The 14863-nt window shown below is 34.2% G+C and overlaps 1 protein-coding gene across 2 annotated transcripts; it reads right to left on the bottom strand.

Annotated features, from left to right (window-relative positions):
• Positions 1–9983: 9983 nt before the first annotated feature.
• On the bottom strand, positions 9984–14272 carry LOC101498179 (RNA polymerase sigma factor sigA-like). 2 transcript variants are annotated; one of them, XM_004499443.4, is made up of 10 exons: positions 13991–14272; positions 12738–13552; positions 12302–12500; positions 12131–12223; positions 11780–11908; positions 11627–11680; positions 11441–11518; positions 11236–11298; positions 10982–11094; positions 9984–10418 (listed from the first exon to the last, which is right to left on the bottom strand). In XM_004499443.4, exons 2-10 carry the CDS (start codon positions 13442–13444, stop codon positions 10310–10312), a joined length of 1545 nt encoding a protein of 514 aa, XP_004499500.1. In that variant the 5' UTR covers positions 13445–13552; positions 13991–14272; the 3' UTR covers positions 9984–10309. The 2 variants fall into 2 exon arrangements, with proteins under 2 accessions (XP_004499500.1, XP_004499499.1); XM_004499442.4 differs by having other exon boundaries at positions 13913–14271.
• Positions 14273–14863: the final 591 nt, after the last annotated feature.

The following is a 14863-nucleotide window of genomic DNA, read 5'->3' as shown; positions in this document are numbered from 1 at the left end:
GGAACACCCCTTCATTTGGGAAACATTATTTTTAGCTACATGTTGAATGCTGCAATTGTGGGTCGATCAGCTCCTTATGGGATGATCTTGACCAAAATCTTTAAATACTTTAAAGTACCCCTTGATGATGAAGAAAGTATTCAGTGCAATAATTTTTTCACTATGAAAAATATCAAACAAATGCGCATTGATCTGCCTGAACAAACCCCCACCTCAAGGAAGAAGAAAACTGCCTCAAAGAAGCATAAGTCTGCATCTCCACTATCTCATTCTCGCACACCTTCATTCAACTCCGCTAGCTCAACACTTCCTCCATCTCCACAAGTCAGTAAGGATCCATCTACGCATAATGCTGCTCCTTCAGTAAAGGATGGTGAAGACTTAGTCTTTGATCTAAACGTATCATATGATCACCATTCTTCAAAAAGCCCTCATAAGAACATACCATCTCAAGTAAGCCTGAACTCTTCTCCTATCTCTCCAAATGTTGCTCAATCTAATTCTGATCCGGATTTACAAGAAAAATCCAAATCTCCTTTGGCTCCACCTTTTGAAAATTTTTCCAAGGATAAGGCTAAAAGTTCAAAATCCAAAAGAGCGCGTAAGGATTCAACCACCAGCATGAAATCGGCAGAAACTGAGAACAAAAGGTTTTTAAAGTTTCTAAAGATCATTAGGAAAGACCAAAAGAAGTTGTTGGTTACTTTTTCTCACTTTCAAAACACTATAACTCAGTTTGGACTCATTCTGGAATGGGTTACCAAACACTTGGGTTCATCAGCTGCTGCCCGTGATCAGCCTCCTGTGCTACCACCCCAGTTCTCTTTTGCCCCCGACTCTACATCTTCATCATCTGAAGATTCATCTTCCGCTGATTGACTTTGTTTTTTAATTAGTTTATACTTTTTGATGTTGACTTAATTCAGGGGGAGTAAGATTATGGATTATATTTTGTCTTATGTTTAAACTCATATTATGTTTTGCTGACTGTTGTTATGGTTGTTTAAACTCAAATTATGTTTGTTGGATGTTATGGCTGAATTCATGAACCTATGGTATTTTGCTTAAGTTGCTGGAATTTATTTTAGGTGTTTATGAATGATCTATTTACCTCAATATTGCATAATTTCAAAAATTTGCTTTTACTTGAATGTTAAAAGGGAAATTTTTCAAATTTATCACTTGTATGATTGAGGGGGAGTTTAATTATTTCATTCTTACATAAAACAAAAATCATAATCTAAAGAATTTTGTCATCATCAAAAAGGGGGAGATTGTTGAGACAAAATCTCTCTCAATTGGTTTTAATGATAACAAAATTAATTAAAGATTATGATTATGCTTAATGACTAATCTGTGCTTTTGAGTGTATTTATATAAGTAAACAGGTTATCATTCATTAAGGAAAAAGAAGAAAAATTCTGAGTTAAATGCTAAGTATGAAAGTGCCGAGGATGGCCTCACGAGCTGGAGAAAACTGCAGTTCTGCATCCTCGCTGTTTTGAATTTATTAAACAAAGGCATAAAAGTATTAAAGAATGAGTTATTTGAATTCATTCAACAAGGGCAGAATAGTATTAAAGAATGAATTGTTTGATTCATTCAATAAAGGCAAAATACTATTAAAAAATGATTAAAGAAAGGCCTTTGAAGAAAAGTTGCAAGAATGCAAGAGAAAGGTACGAGGAATGATGATACTAGCATGTGCCTATAGTCAATATCTTGAAAAGCTTTCCAAGACTTTATGAAAGCAACTCATCATGTCATAGGCAAAAAGGCTACATGTACAATTATGTGTTTTAATAAGATTATAAAGTCAATCTTCAAAAAGGCAACAACAAACAAGCCTTATATATTTGATCACATGTCGTATAGCAAGGAAAGAAGAAAGAAGGCATCACGTGAAGCCTTCACAAAGCCTTAAAGAAAGGAATAAAAAGGACATCACATGTCTTACAAGGAATTAAATGGAGGAAAGAGAAAAAGCTCACATGTGAAGCTTTGTGAAGCTTTATGAAGCCATTGAAGAAAGAGAATGAAAAGGACTCCACACAATAGTCAAACATTAAAGAAAGGAAAAAGAAAAGGACAACACATGTTCTCAAAAGCCAAGAAAACAGTACCTCGTACTTGAACATGGAATGCATATTTTTCAAATGAGCTGAATGGCATTTTCGTAAATATGAAGAAAAGCCTTGGCATTTCACAAATGAATTTTTCAACGGTCATAAAAGGTTTGGCTTATGAAATGAACATGACAAGACCCCTATAAATTGCAGCAAGTTGATCTTCATCAACAACACAACACATTGCATTAAAAAAGATCATAGATCTTAAAGCTTTCAAGAAGCAACACATTATATCTTCATACTTTCTACAAATCCTACATTAGATCTTTGTTAATCTTTTGAGAAAGTATTTAGAATCAATCACTCTTTTATCACACTGTAATTTCCACGTGAGGTACACTTGGAAATATTTGAAATCTGATTGTAAGCTTGGTGAAGATTGAGAATACACAAGTTGTAATCATCCTCGGTCAGAGGTTGATCTGTTTGAACAATAGTGAAATCTCACAAGGGTGTGAGGACTGGAAGTAGCCATCTTTGGGTGAACCAGTATAAAAACAGTGTGTGTCAATCTTATATTGCTTCTTAACTCTTTAACTCGTTTTGAATTTGAAAGTTTTGAAAACCCATCCTCGGGCTTGCCATCCTCAGCAAGAGGATAGTTTTGAAAACACTTGAAAACTATTTTTAAACAGCAAAATCCCTATTCAACCCCCCTTCTAGTGATATTTAGCTACATCACTAAGAACCCCCTCAATGCCTTTAGGTCTTTTGGAATGGGCCATTCCATCATAACTTCAATTTTTTAAGGTCTGCTACCACACCTTCACTTGAAATAATATGTCACAAGTATTCTAATTGAATTTGGCAAAAAGAACACTTCTTATGGTTAGCAAACAACATATGTTTCCTCAATAATGTCAAAATTGCTTTCAAGTGAATTTTGTGCTCCTCCATATACTTACTATAAACTAGTATGTCATCAAAGAAAACTAGTGCAAATTTCACCAAATAGGCCCTAGGCATTGCATTCATCAAATATTGAAATGTAGAGGGTGCATTAGTGAGGTCAAATGACATTACCATAAACTCATAATGTCCTTCATGAGTTTAGAAAGTGGTTTTTGGAATATCTTATTCTTTAATCCTTATCTGATGATAACCTAATCTTAAGTCCAACTTAAAAAAAATGATTGCTCATCCCAGTTTATAGTAATGTTGTTCAAAGCCCTATAATCAACACATAATCGTCAACCCTCGTCTTTTCTTACTAGTATGATACGAATAGAGTATGGACTTACACTAGGTCTAATAACACCCAGATGTAGCATATCATTTACCAAATTTTCAATTTCAAATTTCTAGTAGAGGGGATACTTGTATGGTCTGAGATTTGGAATATTGGCTCATTCTTTGAGAAAAATTGTATGATCATGCCTACTTGATAGAGGCAGCCCTTGTGGTTCTTGAAACACATATTCAAACTCAGTCAATACTGCTTGGCACCATTCTTGTTATGGGTTGTCTTGCAAATTTTCCTTTTCTAGACTTTGGTATTCCAACACAAAACTTTGGCCATCATCTCTCACAACCTTGAGGATAGATTTAAGTAAAGTTGTTCCTTTTAATAATTATGGTTTACCTTTCAGCACATGATATCTATTTCCAATAGGGGACTTAATGATTAATTCTTTATAGTTAGCCAAGATTTCACCAAGACTAGATAACCATTCCATTCCCAACACAATAGTCACCCCCTTCTAACTCAAATACAAAGAAATATTCATGTATTTCTAGGCCTTGCATGTATAGTTTCAACTTGGGACACATACCTTCGCAAGGGATTCTCCTTCCATCTCCAACCTCCACATAGTAAGGTGGTGTTTCTTCCACTTCAAATTGACCTTCTTTGACTAGTATAAAGGATATGAAGTTGTGTGATGCTCCACAATCAATTAATACTACCACTTGTTTATCCCCTAAAGTTCCCCACAACTTAATAAATTTATTCGTAGTAATCCCCGAAATACTATATATGGACAATTTTAGAGTCTTCATTTCCATTTCAGCATTTACCTCTTCACTATCAGGTTCCTTAACCTCTTCACCCTCATTTTCTTCCAAATTTTCAAACTTGTAATTGTTTGTTGGGGTATACATGGCCTGGAACAAACTTATCATCACACTAGAAACATAGTTCTTTTGGCCCTTCTATCCTGAATTTCAGCATTAGTAAGCCTTTTAAATCGTCTTCCCTACGAACTGTTGGTCGTAGCTTGTCTCTGTAAAGAAGGCTTGTTATAAGGCTCCCAAGTGACTGTACTGGTGTTGCTGTAAGCCTTGAAATTAGAGTTATTTCCTACACTAACATTTCTCATTCCTTTGCTCATCAAACAACTCCTTTCATCCACACTCTGTGCATAATCCATCAATTTTGGTAAAGAGTGCATTTGATGGAGTTTCAATTCTGCCTTTAGCACATCTTTTAGTTCATTTAAGAATATCCCTTATAAATATGATGATTTTGTACATTTGAGAGGGCCTACATATAATTCAAACTGCTCTCTTTATTATTTTGTTGTACCAATTTGCTTCAGACTCAACAACATTTCAAAAGGACTTTGAATTATGATTGGTTGAAACTGTCTTAACATAGTTGTAAGGAAATCGTCCCAAGTTGGAAATTTGGTACAAAACTCCCACCATTGGAACCAAGTCAACGACTTTCCTTCCATTGCTACCATTACAGCCTACAATTTTTCTCCTTCATGCAACCCATTCAATTTAAAGAATCGCTCTACTCTATTCAGCCAACCATATGTGTCATTTTCTTCGAAAATAGGGATCTCCAATTTGCGCCATCTTTCTTTGCAAGGATGAAAAACATCCTCCCTTACAAAATGTCTTTATTGTCCAAATGGTTTTCATTATGTTGTGAACCTTTAGAGGGGTTGCACGTTTAACCATCTCCTATTCAATTATCTTGAGTAACCGCTCAAACCCATGTTCAAATGATTCCAACCTTGCTTCCATATCTCCTCGTGTCGACACATTTTTTTTCATATACTCAATGCGATAGAGTCACAGAAAAATAGAAATCTATGAATAGTAAAAATGATAGATGAAATGGGAATTTATTGATTTATGGAAGAAGGGAAAATTTGTATAGTATAGTCCAGAGCATAGCTCGTCCAGAGAAAATAGTATTCTCCTAATTTAATTATAACAATAATTATCCATCAGCAATACTCCATTACCTTCCTTAATTTATTCTCCTATGTGTAACTGAAATCCCTAGTATTCAGAGAGTTTCTCTGCCATGTCATTAATAGACTGCTTATTCTCTTTTTTACCCTTGCGTAAATATGTTCTCCACATTGTAGGTTTGGGCCTTTCACTAGTCTTAGACCCAACAATTATGTCATTACTGCCATCAGGAACTGCAGCCTTGTCCTCAAGGCTGAGAGATGGAAATTGACTTTTTAGTAATAATTCATCCTCCCAAGTTGTGTCTTCTACAACTCTTCTTTTCCAACGCACCAGCCATTGTAGCACCAGTTGTCCTTCTTTCATCATTGGTCTTGCAGCAAACTCTTTCCAAATTAGACTCACAAACAATGGATCACGATCACTGACAATGATTTATGGCACCCTATGAAGACGCACCACCTCTTTAATAAAGATTTTAGCCACCTTTCTCGCAGTATATGGATGTTTTAATGGAATAAAATGTCCATACTTGGACAATTTATCGACAACTACAAAAATAGCTTCAAACCCTTTTGATTTTGGGAGACCAGTGATAAAATCATTCGAAATATCATTCCAAATTTTATCTGGAATTGAGAGGGGCTGTAACAAACCCATAGGAGAGAACGCAACGTACTTATGACGTTGACACACGTCGCAACTCTACACAAATTCCATAACTGACTTTCTCATTCCTACCCAATAAATATTTCCTGTCATCCTTCGATATGTGCGTAGAAAACCTGAGTGGCCACCGGTTGGAGATGAGTGAAATTCTTTCAACAATAAAGGTATACAACCTGAATTTGAGGATAACACCAGTCTTCTACGGTAGAAAAGTCTCTCTTTGATTAATTGAAAATCTGGTCGGAATGCATGGTCTTGTTGTAGCTCTACTATCACCTTCTGCAATTGGGGATCATTCATAAATTCCTGTTGAATTTGTTGCTCTTGCATACATATGGAAAATAAGTTATGTTATATGGACCTGGCTTGTATACCACTTCGAAGTGATAACCCAATAATTTTGCAATCCAATTCTACTGATCAGCCGTAGTGATGTGTTGTTCCAGCAAGTATCATAAACTCTTTTGGTCGAAGTACACCACAAATCTTCTTCCCAACAAATACGAACACCAATGCTGAACAGCCAACACCATCAATTATTTCTCAAACGCGTACTTGCTTAAATTATTCTTGGACAAAGCCTTGCTGAAGTATGTTATAGGCTTCTTTTTCTGCATTAAAACTGCACCTATTCGTCTTTCGAATGCATCGCATTCAATCTCAAAAGGTTGTGAAAAATCTGGTAGTGTTAAAATTGGGGATTGCACCATAACCCTTTTAAGATTCTCAAAGGCCTTCAACTTTTCTGATCCCCAATGAAATCCTTCTTGCTTTGTTAGTACTGTCAATGGTTTAGCTATCTTTCCATAGCCAACAATGAATTTCCGGTAATAACCGGTCATCCCCAAAAATCCTCTCACTCCTTTGACATTATGAGGGATTGGCCACTCCAAAATGCTATTAATCTTATATGGATCCACAACCACACCCTATTCTGATATTACGTGAGCCAAATATTCCACCTTCCTACTAGCAAATTTACATTTTTCTTATTAATGACAAAATAGTGGTATTGTAAAATCTCCATCACTTGATATAAATGTGCTAAGTGTTCTTCCTATCCCTTACTATATACTACTAGTATATCATCAAAAAATACCAAGGCAAACATACGGAGGTGTGGCTTGAAAATTTGATTCGTGGTGGATTGGAAAGTGGCTGGTGCGTTTGTCAATCCAAACGACATCACTAGAAACTCATAGTACCCTTCATGAGTTCGAAATGGCGTCTTATGCATATCCCCTTCTTTCACCCTTATTTGGTGATAACCGGATTTCAAATCAAGTTTTGAGAAATATTTTGTTCCATGTAGTTCATCCAATAATTTGTCAACTATAGGTATTGGATATTTATCTGATATTGTAACCTTATTCAATTCTCTATAATCAACACACATGCTCCATGACCCGTCTTTCTTTTTAACTAAAATGGCAAGACTAGAATTGACCATGTGGTTCCACCATTTTTCCTTCCCATTAAAAATTGATGGTCATTTTCTCCCAATCAAAGGTCACCTTCCCAAATCTTTGCAACCAAGCCACCCTCAAAATCATATCCAAATCACCCAATTCCAAAACAAAAGCATCAACATTAGTGGTGTAATCATCTAATTGTACTTGCAATTTTCTACACCTCCCCCTAGTGGACACACGGTGGCCGTCTCCCAACCTTACTCCCATCAATCTTCCTTGTTCCACTGTTAACCCCAACACATTAGCAACACGGGGTGAAACGAAATTGTGATTGGCACCACTATCAATTAAACCCACGATGAAAACCCCCTTTAGACTTCCCTTGAGGCGCAAAGTGGTTGGAGATGTATTATCTAATTTTTTTCTTTGCTTCAATAATATCAAACAATCCCATGGAATTCCAATCAAGAACTTCATCCTCATCCTCCATAGCTTCTATATCAATCACCTCACCTTCTTCGTTAATCGTCTCATCGTCTCCCAAAATCACCAATAGGAGTTGTTTTTCAACACACTAGTGAAGAGGATGGTATTTTTTCCCACAACGAAAACATAACCCTCGTGTCCGTCGCTCCATTAGATCCGAATACGGTAGATGCTTGAGGCCACATATGTGGTCGCGACTGACTCTTATCCCCTCATCGTTTCCAGATCTCGCTGTATTCTGAGAAACGCTTGAGTTTGCATATGAGGCAGATTGAGTCGAACTGGTTTTTTGTGCACTCACCCGGTTAAGTTATTATTGAACCCACTTCCAAGTCGGTCGAACCCAAGTTATAATGAAATCCAAATCCTTTCTTTCTGTTGGGCCCCAATCCACTTGGCTCACCTCCCTTCCAACTGCGAAGCCCACCCACACTACCACCTATTGAAATCAGAGACCCACATAATTCTATTTCGACATTGATAACTCTTAATCATATGCATATTTTTCATTGTTTTTAGTCTTATTTATCTTTTATTCATTACTTAATTTAAGAAGTTATTTGATATATTTTGTTGATTTTAGTTCTTTGATTTAATGAAATGTTTATGTTCTTATTTCCTTGATTAACTAGAGATTTTTCATAGTTTTGCGTTGTTACTTTGTTTTAGTGCAGTGCTGAATTTTGGCAAGAAATCAATATGACCTATGTAGAGTATTTCAGCTATATCTGAAGTTGTAGATGTTCAATTAGAGTCAAACCAAGCGCAAATGAAAGGTAAGATCCATAGCTACAACTTTCATGCAGACACTGGAACCCAATTCAGATTCAAAAGAGGAGAAAAATACATAAAACGTCAAACAGAAGAAGTTGTGCGTTTGAAGTGCAATAGCTGCGCTTGGGGCGCATTTCCACCCTTTTGAATCTGTCGCGTCGCACCTGAAGCGCAAATTTCGCGCCTGGGGAGCGTGGCGCGCAGCTGAATGCATAAGAACACATTTTTTTCACTTTCTAGGCATCTTTTTAACGTGGAAATTTATTGATTTATGGAAGAAAGGAAAATTCTAATACAATGTATAGTTCAGAGCGTAACTCCTCCAGAGAAAATAGTATTCTCCTAATTTAATGATAACAATAATTATCCCTCAGCAATACTTCACTACCCTCGTTAATTTATTATCCTATGTGTAACTGAAATCCCTAGAATTCAGAGAGTTTCTCTACCCTGTCATTAATAGACTGCTTATTCTATTTTTTACCCTTGGAGACATACGTCCTCCGCGCTGCATGTTTGGGCCTTTCACTCCCAATTATTCTATCAGAATGTTTCTTGCTTTGATACTAGTTGATAGAAACCAATATCTAAGAGAGAAATAAATTGATAAACAAACACTGAAAATATTCATGAGTATGACTATTTACAAAGAATAATTATAGAATATGACACTGTTTATTCAAAGCACACACAAAGTTGACAATCCTATTCCAAGTATTCGAGAGCCTTAACCTCTCCTCACAATATTCACTTCTAAAATTTTAGAATAAGGGTTTGTTTGGTTCACATCTCAAAAACTCTATTTTAGTATTTTAAAATTTAAAAACTAAAAAACTTGTTTGGATTACTTGTTTTTAAAAACAGTTTTGTAAAACTATTTTTAATATTATACTTTTTAAAACTAAAAAAGCATAACCGATAAATTGTGTTTTACTTTTCATTTTTCAGTTTTTTTTAACTCTTTTCAAAAGCTGTTTTAAAAATTGGAGTTGCCAAATAATTTTTTTTTTAATTTTCTATTTAAAAACAGTTTTCTAAAATTTATTTATAAAATAATTTTCAAAAAGTAAAATACAATCAAACAAGCCCTATATTACAACTTTCAGTTTTCCTATTTATTTACACTAGAAACTACCTAAAAACATAATAACTGCTCCTAACTACCACAAATATCTATCTAAAATTAAACATAATAACTAATCCTACGTGCCATACATACAATTAAATAACATAATAACTGAATTAAGTAACACAATAACTATTATAAACAGCTCCTAAACAACCCTTAAATTCGCTCCCTCCCTTTATAAATGTTATTCATAGTTCATACTATCAAATTAAATGTAACTAGTTCACGAAACTCCTCTTGATACAATACTTCCTCCTTTTGATTTTGACAAATTAATACAAAGTCACGTCAAAAAAAATTGATACAAGTCTTCCTAGGAAACAGTCTTCATCATTTTGGAATAGAAAGTTGAAACTTACATAATTAATCCTTCATCATATTTGATTAAAAAAAAAAAAACATAATTAATACTCCAGAAGACAATACTTTTAGGCGTTTATGAACATCAATGTTCCCTTATATCGTCCTCTTTCGTCTATTTTGTATCGGGAAGTTAAATTTCTAGGTACATACTTCCTTTTTGTTCTTTAATATATACATGTCTCTGTGATGAGTCCATCACATCAATGTTTCAAAAGCATGGCTTCCATCTCTCTCTTCCTTGCTTCATGTTTTAGTTTCTCCAATGCAACAAGTCCAACTTGCCTTACTCTTTCTCTTGACAAACCTATCCTGTAGAAATAACACAAGAGTCATGCACATAATAAAGTGAAATAAACATCAAACATTTATCAATTTAGTGCAGTTAGCGACACTTTCAACCTCAATAAGTGTAATATCAATTTGTGAAGAGAAGTAGAGTGCTCCCTAAAATGTAGTCACATTCTGAAGGAGCGAGTTATGTAAAAAATTATGCCATAGATTAATCAAATAAGATCAAAGACTCAGAGTAAATTATCAATTTAGTCTTTGAAATTATATGTTATACAATTTAGTTCCTCAAATTAATGAAATTCTAATATGATCTTAAAATTGAACATTATTGATCACATTAGTACATCTAGGATAATTTCAAGTATTAAATTGACCCCTAAAAAGACTAATAATATAGAAGAAAATTGTCAATTTCATGGATAATTTTGAAATTTCATTAAATTTATGATCAAATTCAATAATGCCTATAATTTCATGGACTAAATTAGCAATTCACTCAATAAGGTGATGTATTATCATATAATTTTAGTTGGCAAGGACATTTGATAAAAGCAGGAACAAAAAATTATGGTTGAACTCACCGTTTACTAATGTCTTCCCATGTAAGACATTCTTTATCCAGTCCATAATAAAGACGAACAATTTCTCTCTCTCGTTCAACAAGGGTTACATTAATGAGTCTGTTCACTTCCTCCTGTGAATATTTACAAGTGGTATTCATATTTATGGATGTTTAGAACATAAAATACAGCGATTTAAATTTCATATAACATAAAACAGAAAAGCTATTAAATGAACATTATCATTATTTTGGTGAACATAAAAAATATAATACCTTTAGAGCCCACTCATCTACTCCATTCCATGGGATGTTCTCATGTCGTTTATCGGCAATAAACTGTGAGGGAAAAGATGAAACCAATGAGAAAGTTGATATTTTTGGGAAATGAAAAACAAAGGAAAAGGCAGAGAGGAAGAAGAAAAATGTTCCAATGATCTTCCTTGATAGACTAGTATAAAAAGTATTAAGTGAAACTTACATTGTGATGAGTGTCTCCTGGAAGACCATTCAGAGAGGGGAATGCTTCCCTATCTATGGAGAAAACTTTGTTGATAGCCTGCAATATATACACATATACATGTTGAGCAAATGAATAATAGAAAATAGGATATCACAGTAAGTGTATGTCAATCATGTAACTCTTAATAATTTATGATTTTGTTACCTCAGTAGCATTTCTGACTTTCTTCTGAGACATATTAAGGCATTTTGCAATTCTCTGCAATATAAAGGCACAGTTAAGGCAGTCCTACTTAAAAGGGTTCCAAATACTATACAGAACGTAGTATCTTTCTTGTTATACATTTCGGTGACTTACATCAATAGTTGGAGTGATGCCTCTTTCTTCCAGTCTATACTCTGCATTGCGGATTAAAGATAACCTCTCATGCAAATGAGTTGGCAATCTTAATGTTCTTGAATTCTCAACTAGAGCTTTTGAAACACCCTGTCAGCAGAAAACACAATATTTATGGACGCTGGTCAGACCAATTTCAGTTGCAAAATACCCTTGTACTGATATCTCAGAACACAATTATGTAGTATTCCAAAACGAAAGAAAACAAAGACGCGATAACATGATGCAGAAAGTGCATTAGCTCCACTTGAAATTCTTACTACAGAAAAATTGTTCGTGTGAGTAAAATTCTGATAGAAATGTAAACCACACCTGACGTATCCACCAGTAAACATAAGTTGAAATCTTGAACCCTTTTGAAGAATCAAACTTCTCAATCCCACGAAGTAGTCCAATCAAGCCACCCTATAGAGAAAAAAAGGTGAGTGTGGTGTGAAGTGTTTAACAACAGAGGAATAAACAAATGTAACAAGATATAATCACCTGAACAAGATCAGCCATTTCAGCACCCATATTATCATATCTTTGAGCAATTGACATAACTAATCGAACATTGCTCATAGTCAACTTTTCTCTAGCTAAAGAGCACTCTATTATTTTTGCTCGTAGCTCAGCTTGGGAAATCTTCAACGAAGTTGCAACTTGATCATCAGATGGCTCACATCCTAATCTTTCCTTCAGTCTGAAACTCAAGTAATAAGATTAACAAATAGTGTGATTCAGCTATTGTTCTCTTCGATGTAGGAAAACAAGCAAATTAAAACGTTATCTGATGCAGCCTAATGCAATTCTCTTAAATTGTGGAAATCTTTCAATTAAGAAAAGCACGCACTAACTTCTACAATTAGACGAGAATATAAACTAACAGGCAAACTACAAAAAGAACATATTCGTCATCATTTTAGTAAATGAACATTACCTGGATTTATGCTCATCCAAGGAAAGGCCAGCTTTGATTTTCTGAGAAAGTTTTACAACTTGCGCATGAGAGAGCAATTCCTCACTCACTACACCTTTCACATAGCCCTTCAAACGATTTTGAAGCAATTCAGGAGTGATAGCAGACCTCATCTGCACTGCAGAACCAGTTTTACTACTGATCTTTCTCTTGGAATTCATTCTTCTTTGCCTTGCAGACACCCCAGAACAAGTCACTGTCACTTTCCTCCGGTTTTTTACTCTCATTGAATTCTCAGTTACCACTTCCCTTTCAAATGAAAGACACCATTGCTTTTCCAGCATTGACTTCTGCATCAAAAGAAGAGGAGCGTCGACAGAATAACAATTGATATCGGAGGTTTCCAACTCTAACTCTAAGTCACTATTAGAATTGCAGCCTCCCTGAAACCATGGTTCTGAATTAGCAATAGCAGGCGCGTCATCAACAACAACAGCATGCTCCTTAAGAGCTTTGATGGAATGATTCTGCCTGTCATATGCTGGAAACGTTGGAGCACATTTTGATGACTTCTTTGAAAGTATTACAGATTTTGAAGGAGGAAGGTGATACTGTGAGGATCCAAAGTCACAACCATGATAAAACTTTTCTATAACATCTGAGTAATGGTAAGATGAACTCAATAGTCTCTTTCCTCCACTGAGTCCAATAACTGCTGCAGTAGCCATTATGTATGTATGTTCCTTCCACTATATATAATAATCAATTCCTATCATACCAATGATTCTTAACTGTGTCAAATGCAGCTATTGCTTTCAGAAACCTCTCAATCTCTTCTGATAAACCAAAAAACAATGAAATTATTCAGGATAAGTTTCATTTCTAATGAGCGCTAACACTTTATTAACTATTTCTCCACTGAAAAATACTGTTCATGAAAACAACAGCACAAGTAAGTAGCAAATGCAGACTAAATGATTCTGCCTGTTTGTGAATAATCTCATTTATTTACTGAACCAAAGATTACAAATGAAGGATTATATATAGGGTGAATGTCTCCTAACATCCCATAACAAAATCAACTAAGTATAACAAATATAAAATCAACTTATAACTAACTAATGAATGATAAAGAGAAAATGTTATGAAACTAACTAATTATCTAATAATATGGAATGTATGTGGATGGTAAATACCTTAATATATTGCAAGTTTGAAGAATGATGATTGTTTTAAAAAAGTATAGCTAGCTTAGCAGACAATTTAGAACCAACCACTAACGAAGCTTGCTTGCAGGTACTTGAAACAATGGCGGTGGGAGGAGAATTCTGATCCGGAGTCGCAGGTTAAGAAACTGGATTTCCTTTATCCCTATTTACAAGCTTGTGGCTGTTGTTGTTAAGGGATCAATACTTTATCTCTATCTATTTTATTATTTATTGCTACAAATTAATGTCTTTTTTTGTACATAAACTAATGTCTTTATCACACAAATGACAAATCACAAATACCTCAAAAAGAAATCTCTAATCACAAGTTTTTTTTTTTTTTGACGTCGAAATCTCTAATCCTAAATATGTAAAAGAAATTATTTAACTTCATGTTGATTTTCATTCGTTATATCATACAATTTACATAACATCCGTACGGTGGTATGGTTTCACTTTTGAAAATTGTGTAAGAACTGAACTTGAGTGGTTTATATTGATGCATAGTGTTTCACAGCTCTCTTGAGTCCACGTTATCTTTGGTTTCTACATTCCTTATTATTTTTTATGTTTTTTTCACATTACTTATTTTTGTTTATTCTATGGGATAGCTCATAGATTTTTCTTTTGTTTTTATTGGAGGGAAAACTTTTATGTCTCTTCTTAAAACATTTTATTATTAAATATTTAAATTCTAAACAAAATAGTATTCAAGTAAGATTATAAATAAATAAAAAATAATTTATAATTTCTTATCTTTAAAATTATTACAATAAAAAAAATAATCTAAAGTAAACATAAAATTATTAATAAAATAGAACAAAAAAAATAAAAATTCTTTAACATGATGTCCAGAAAAACTTATTTATTATCATTGATTTTTCGTGAATTGAATAAAAAATGTTTTAATTTATCCCGTAATTTATAAAACAAATACAT

The sequence above is a fragment of the Cicer arietinum genome, chromosome 3 (assembly GCF_000331145.2).
Source record: "Cicer arietinum cultivar CDC Frontier isolate Library 1 chromosome 3, Cicar.CDCFrontier_v2.0, whole genome shotgun sequence".
In the NCBI taxonomy this organism is placed as follows: Eukaryota; Viridiplantae; Streptophyta; class Magnoliopsida; order Fabales; family Fabaceae; genus Cicer; species Cicer arietinum.
Note: the sequence above shows the minus strand (reverse complement) of the source record. Positions and strands in the feature narration are given on the sequence as shown.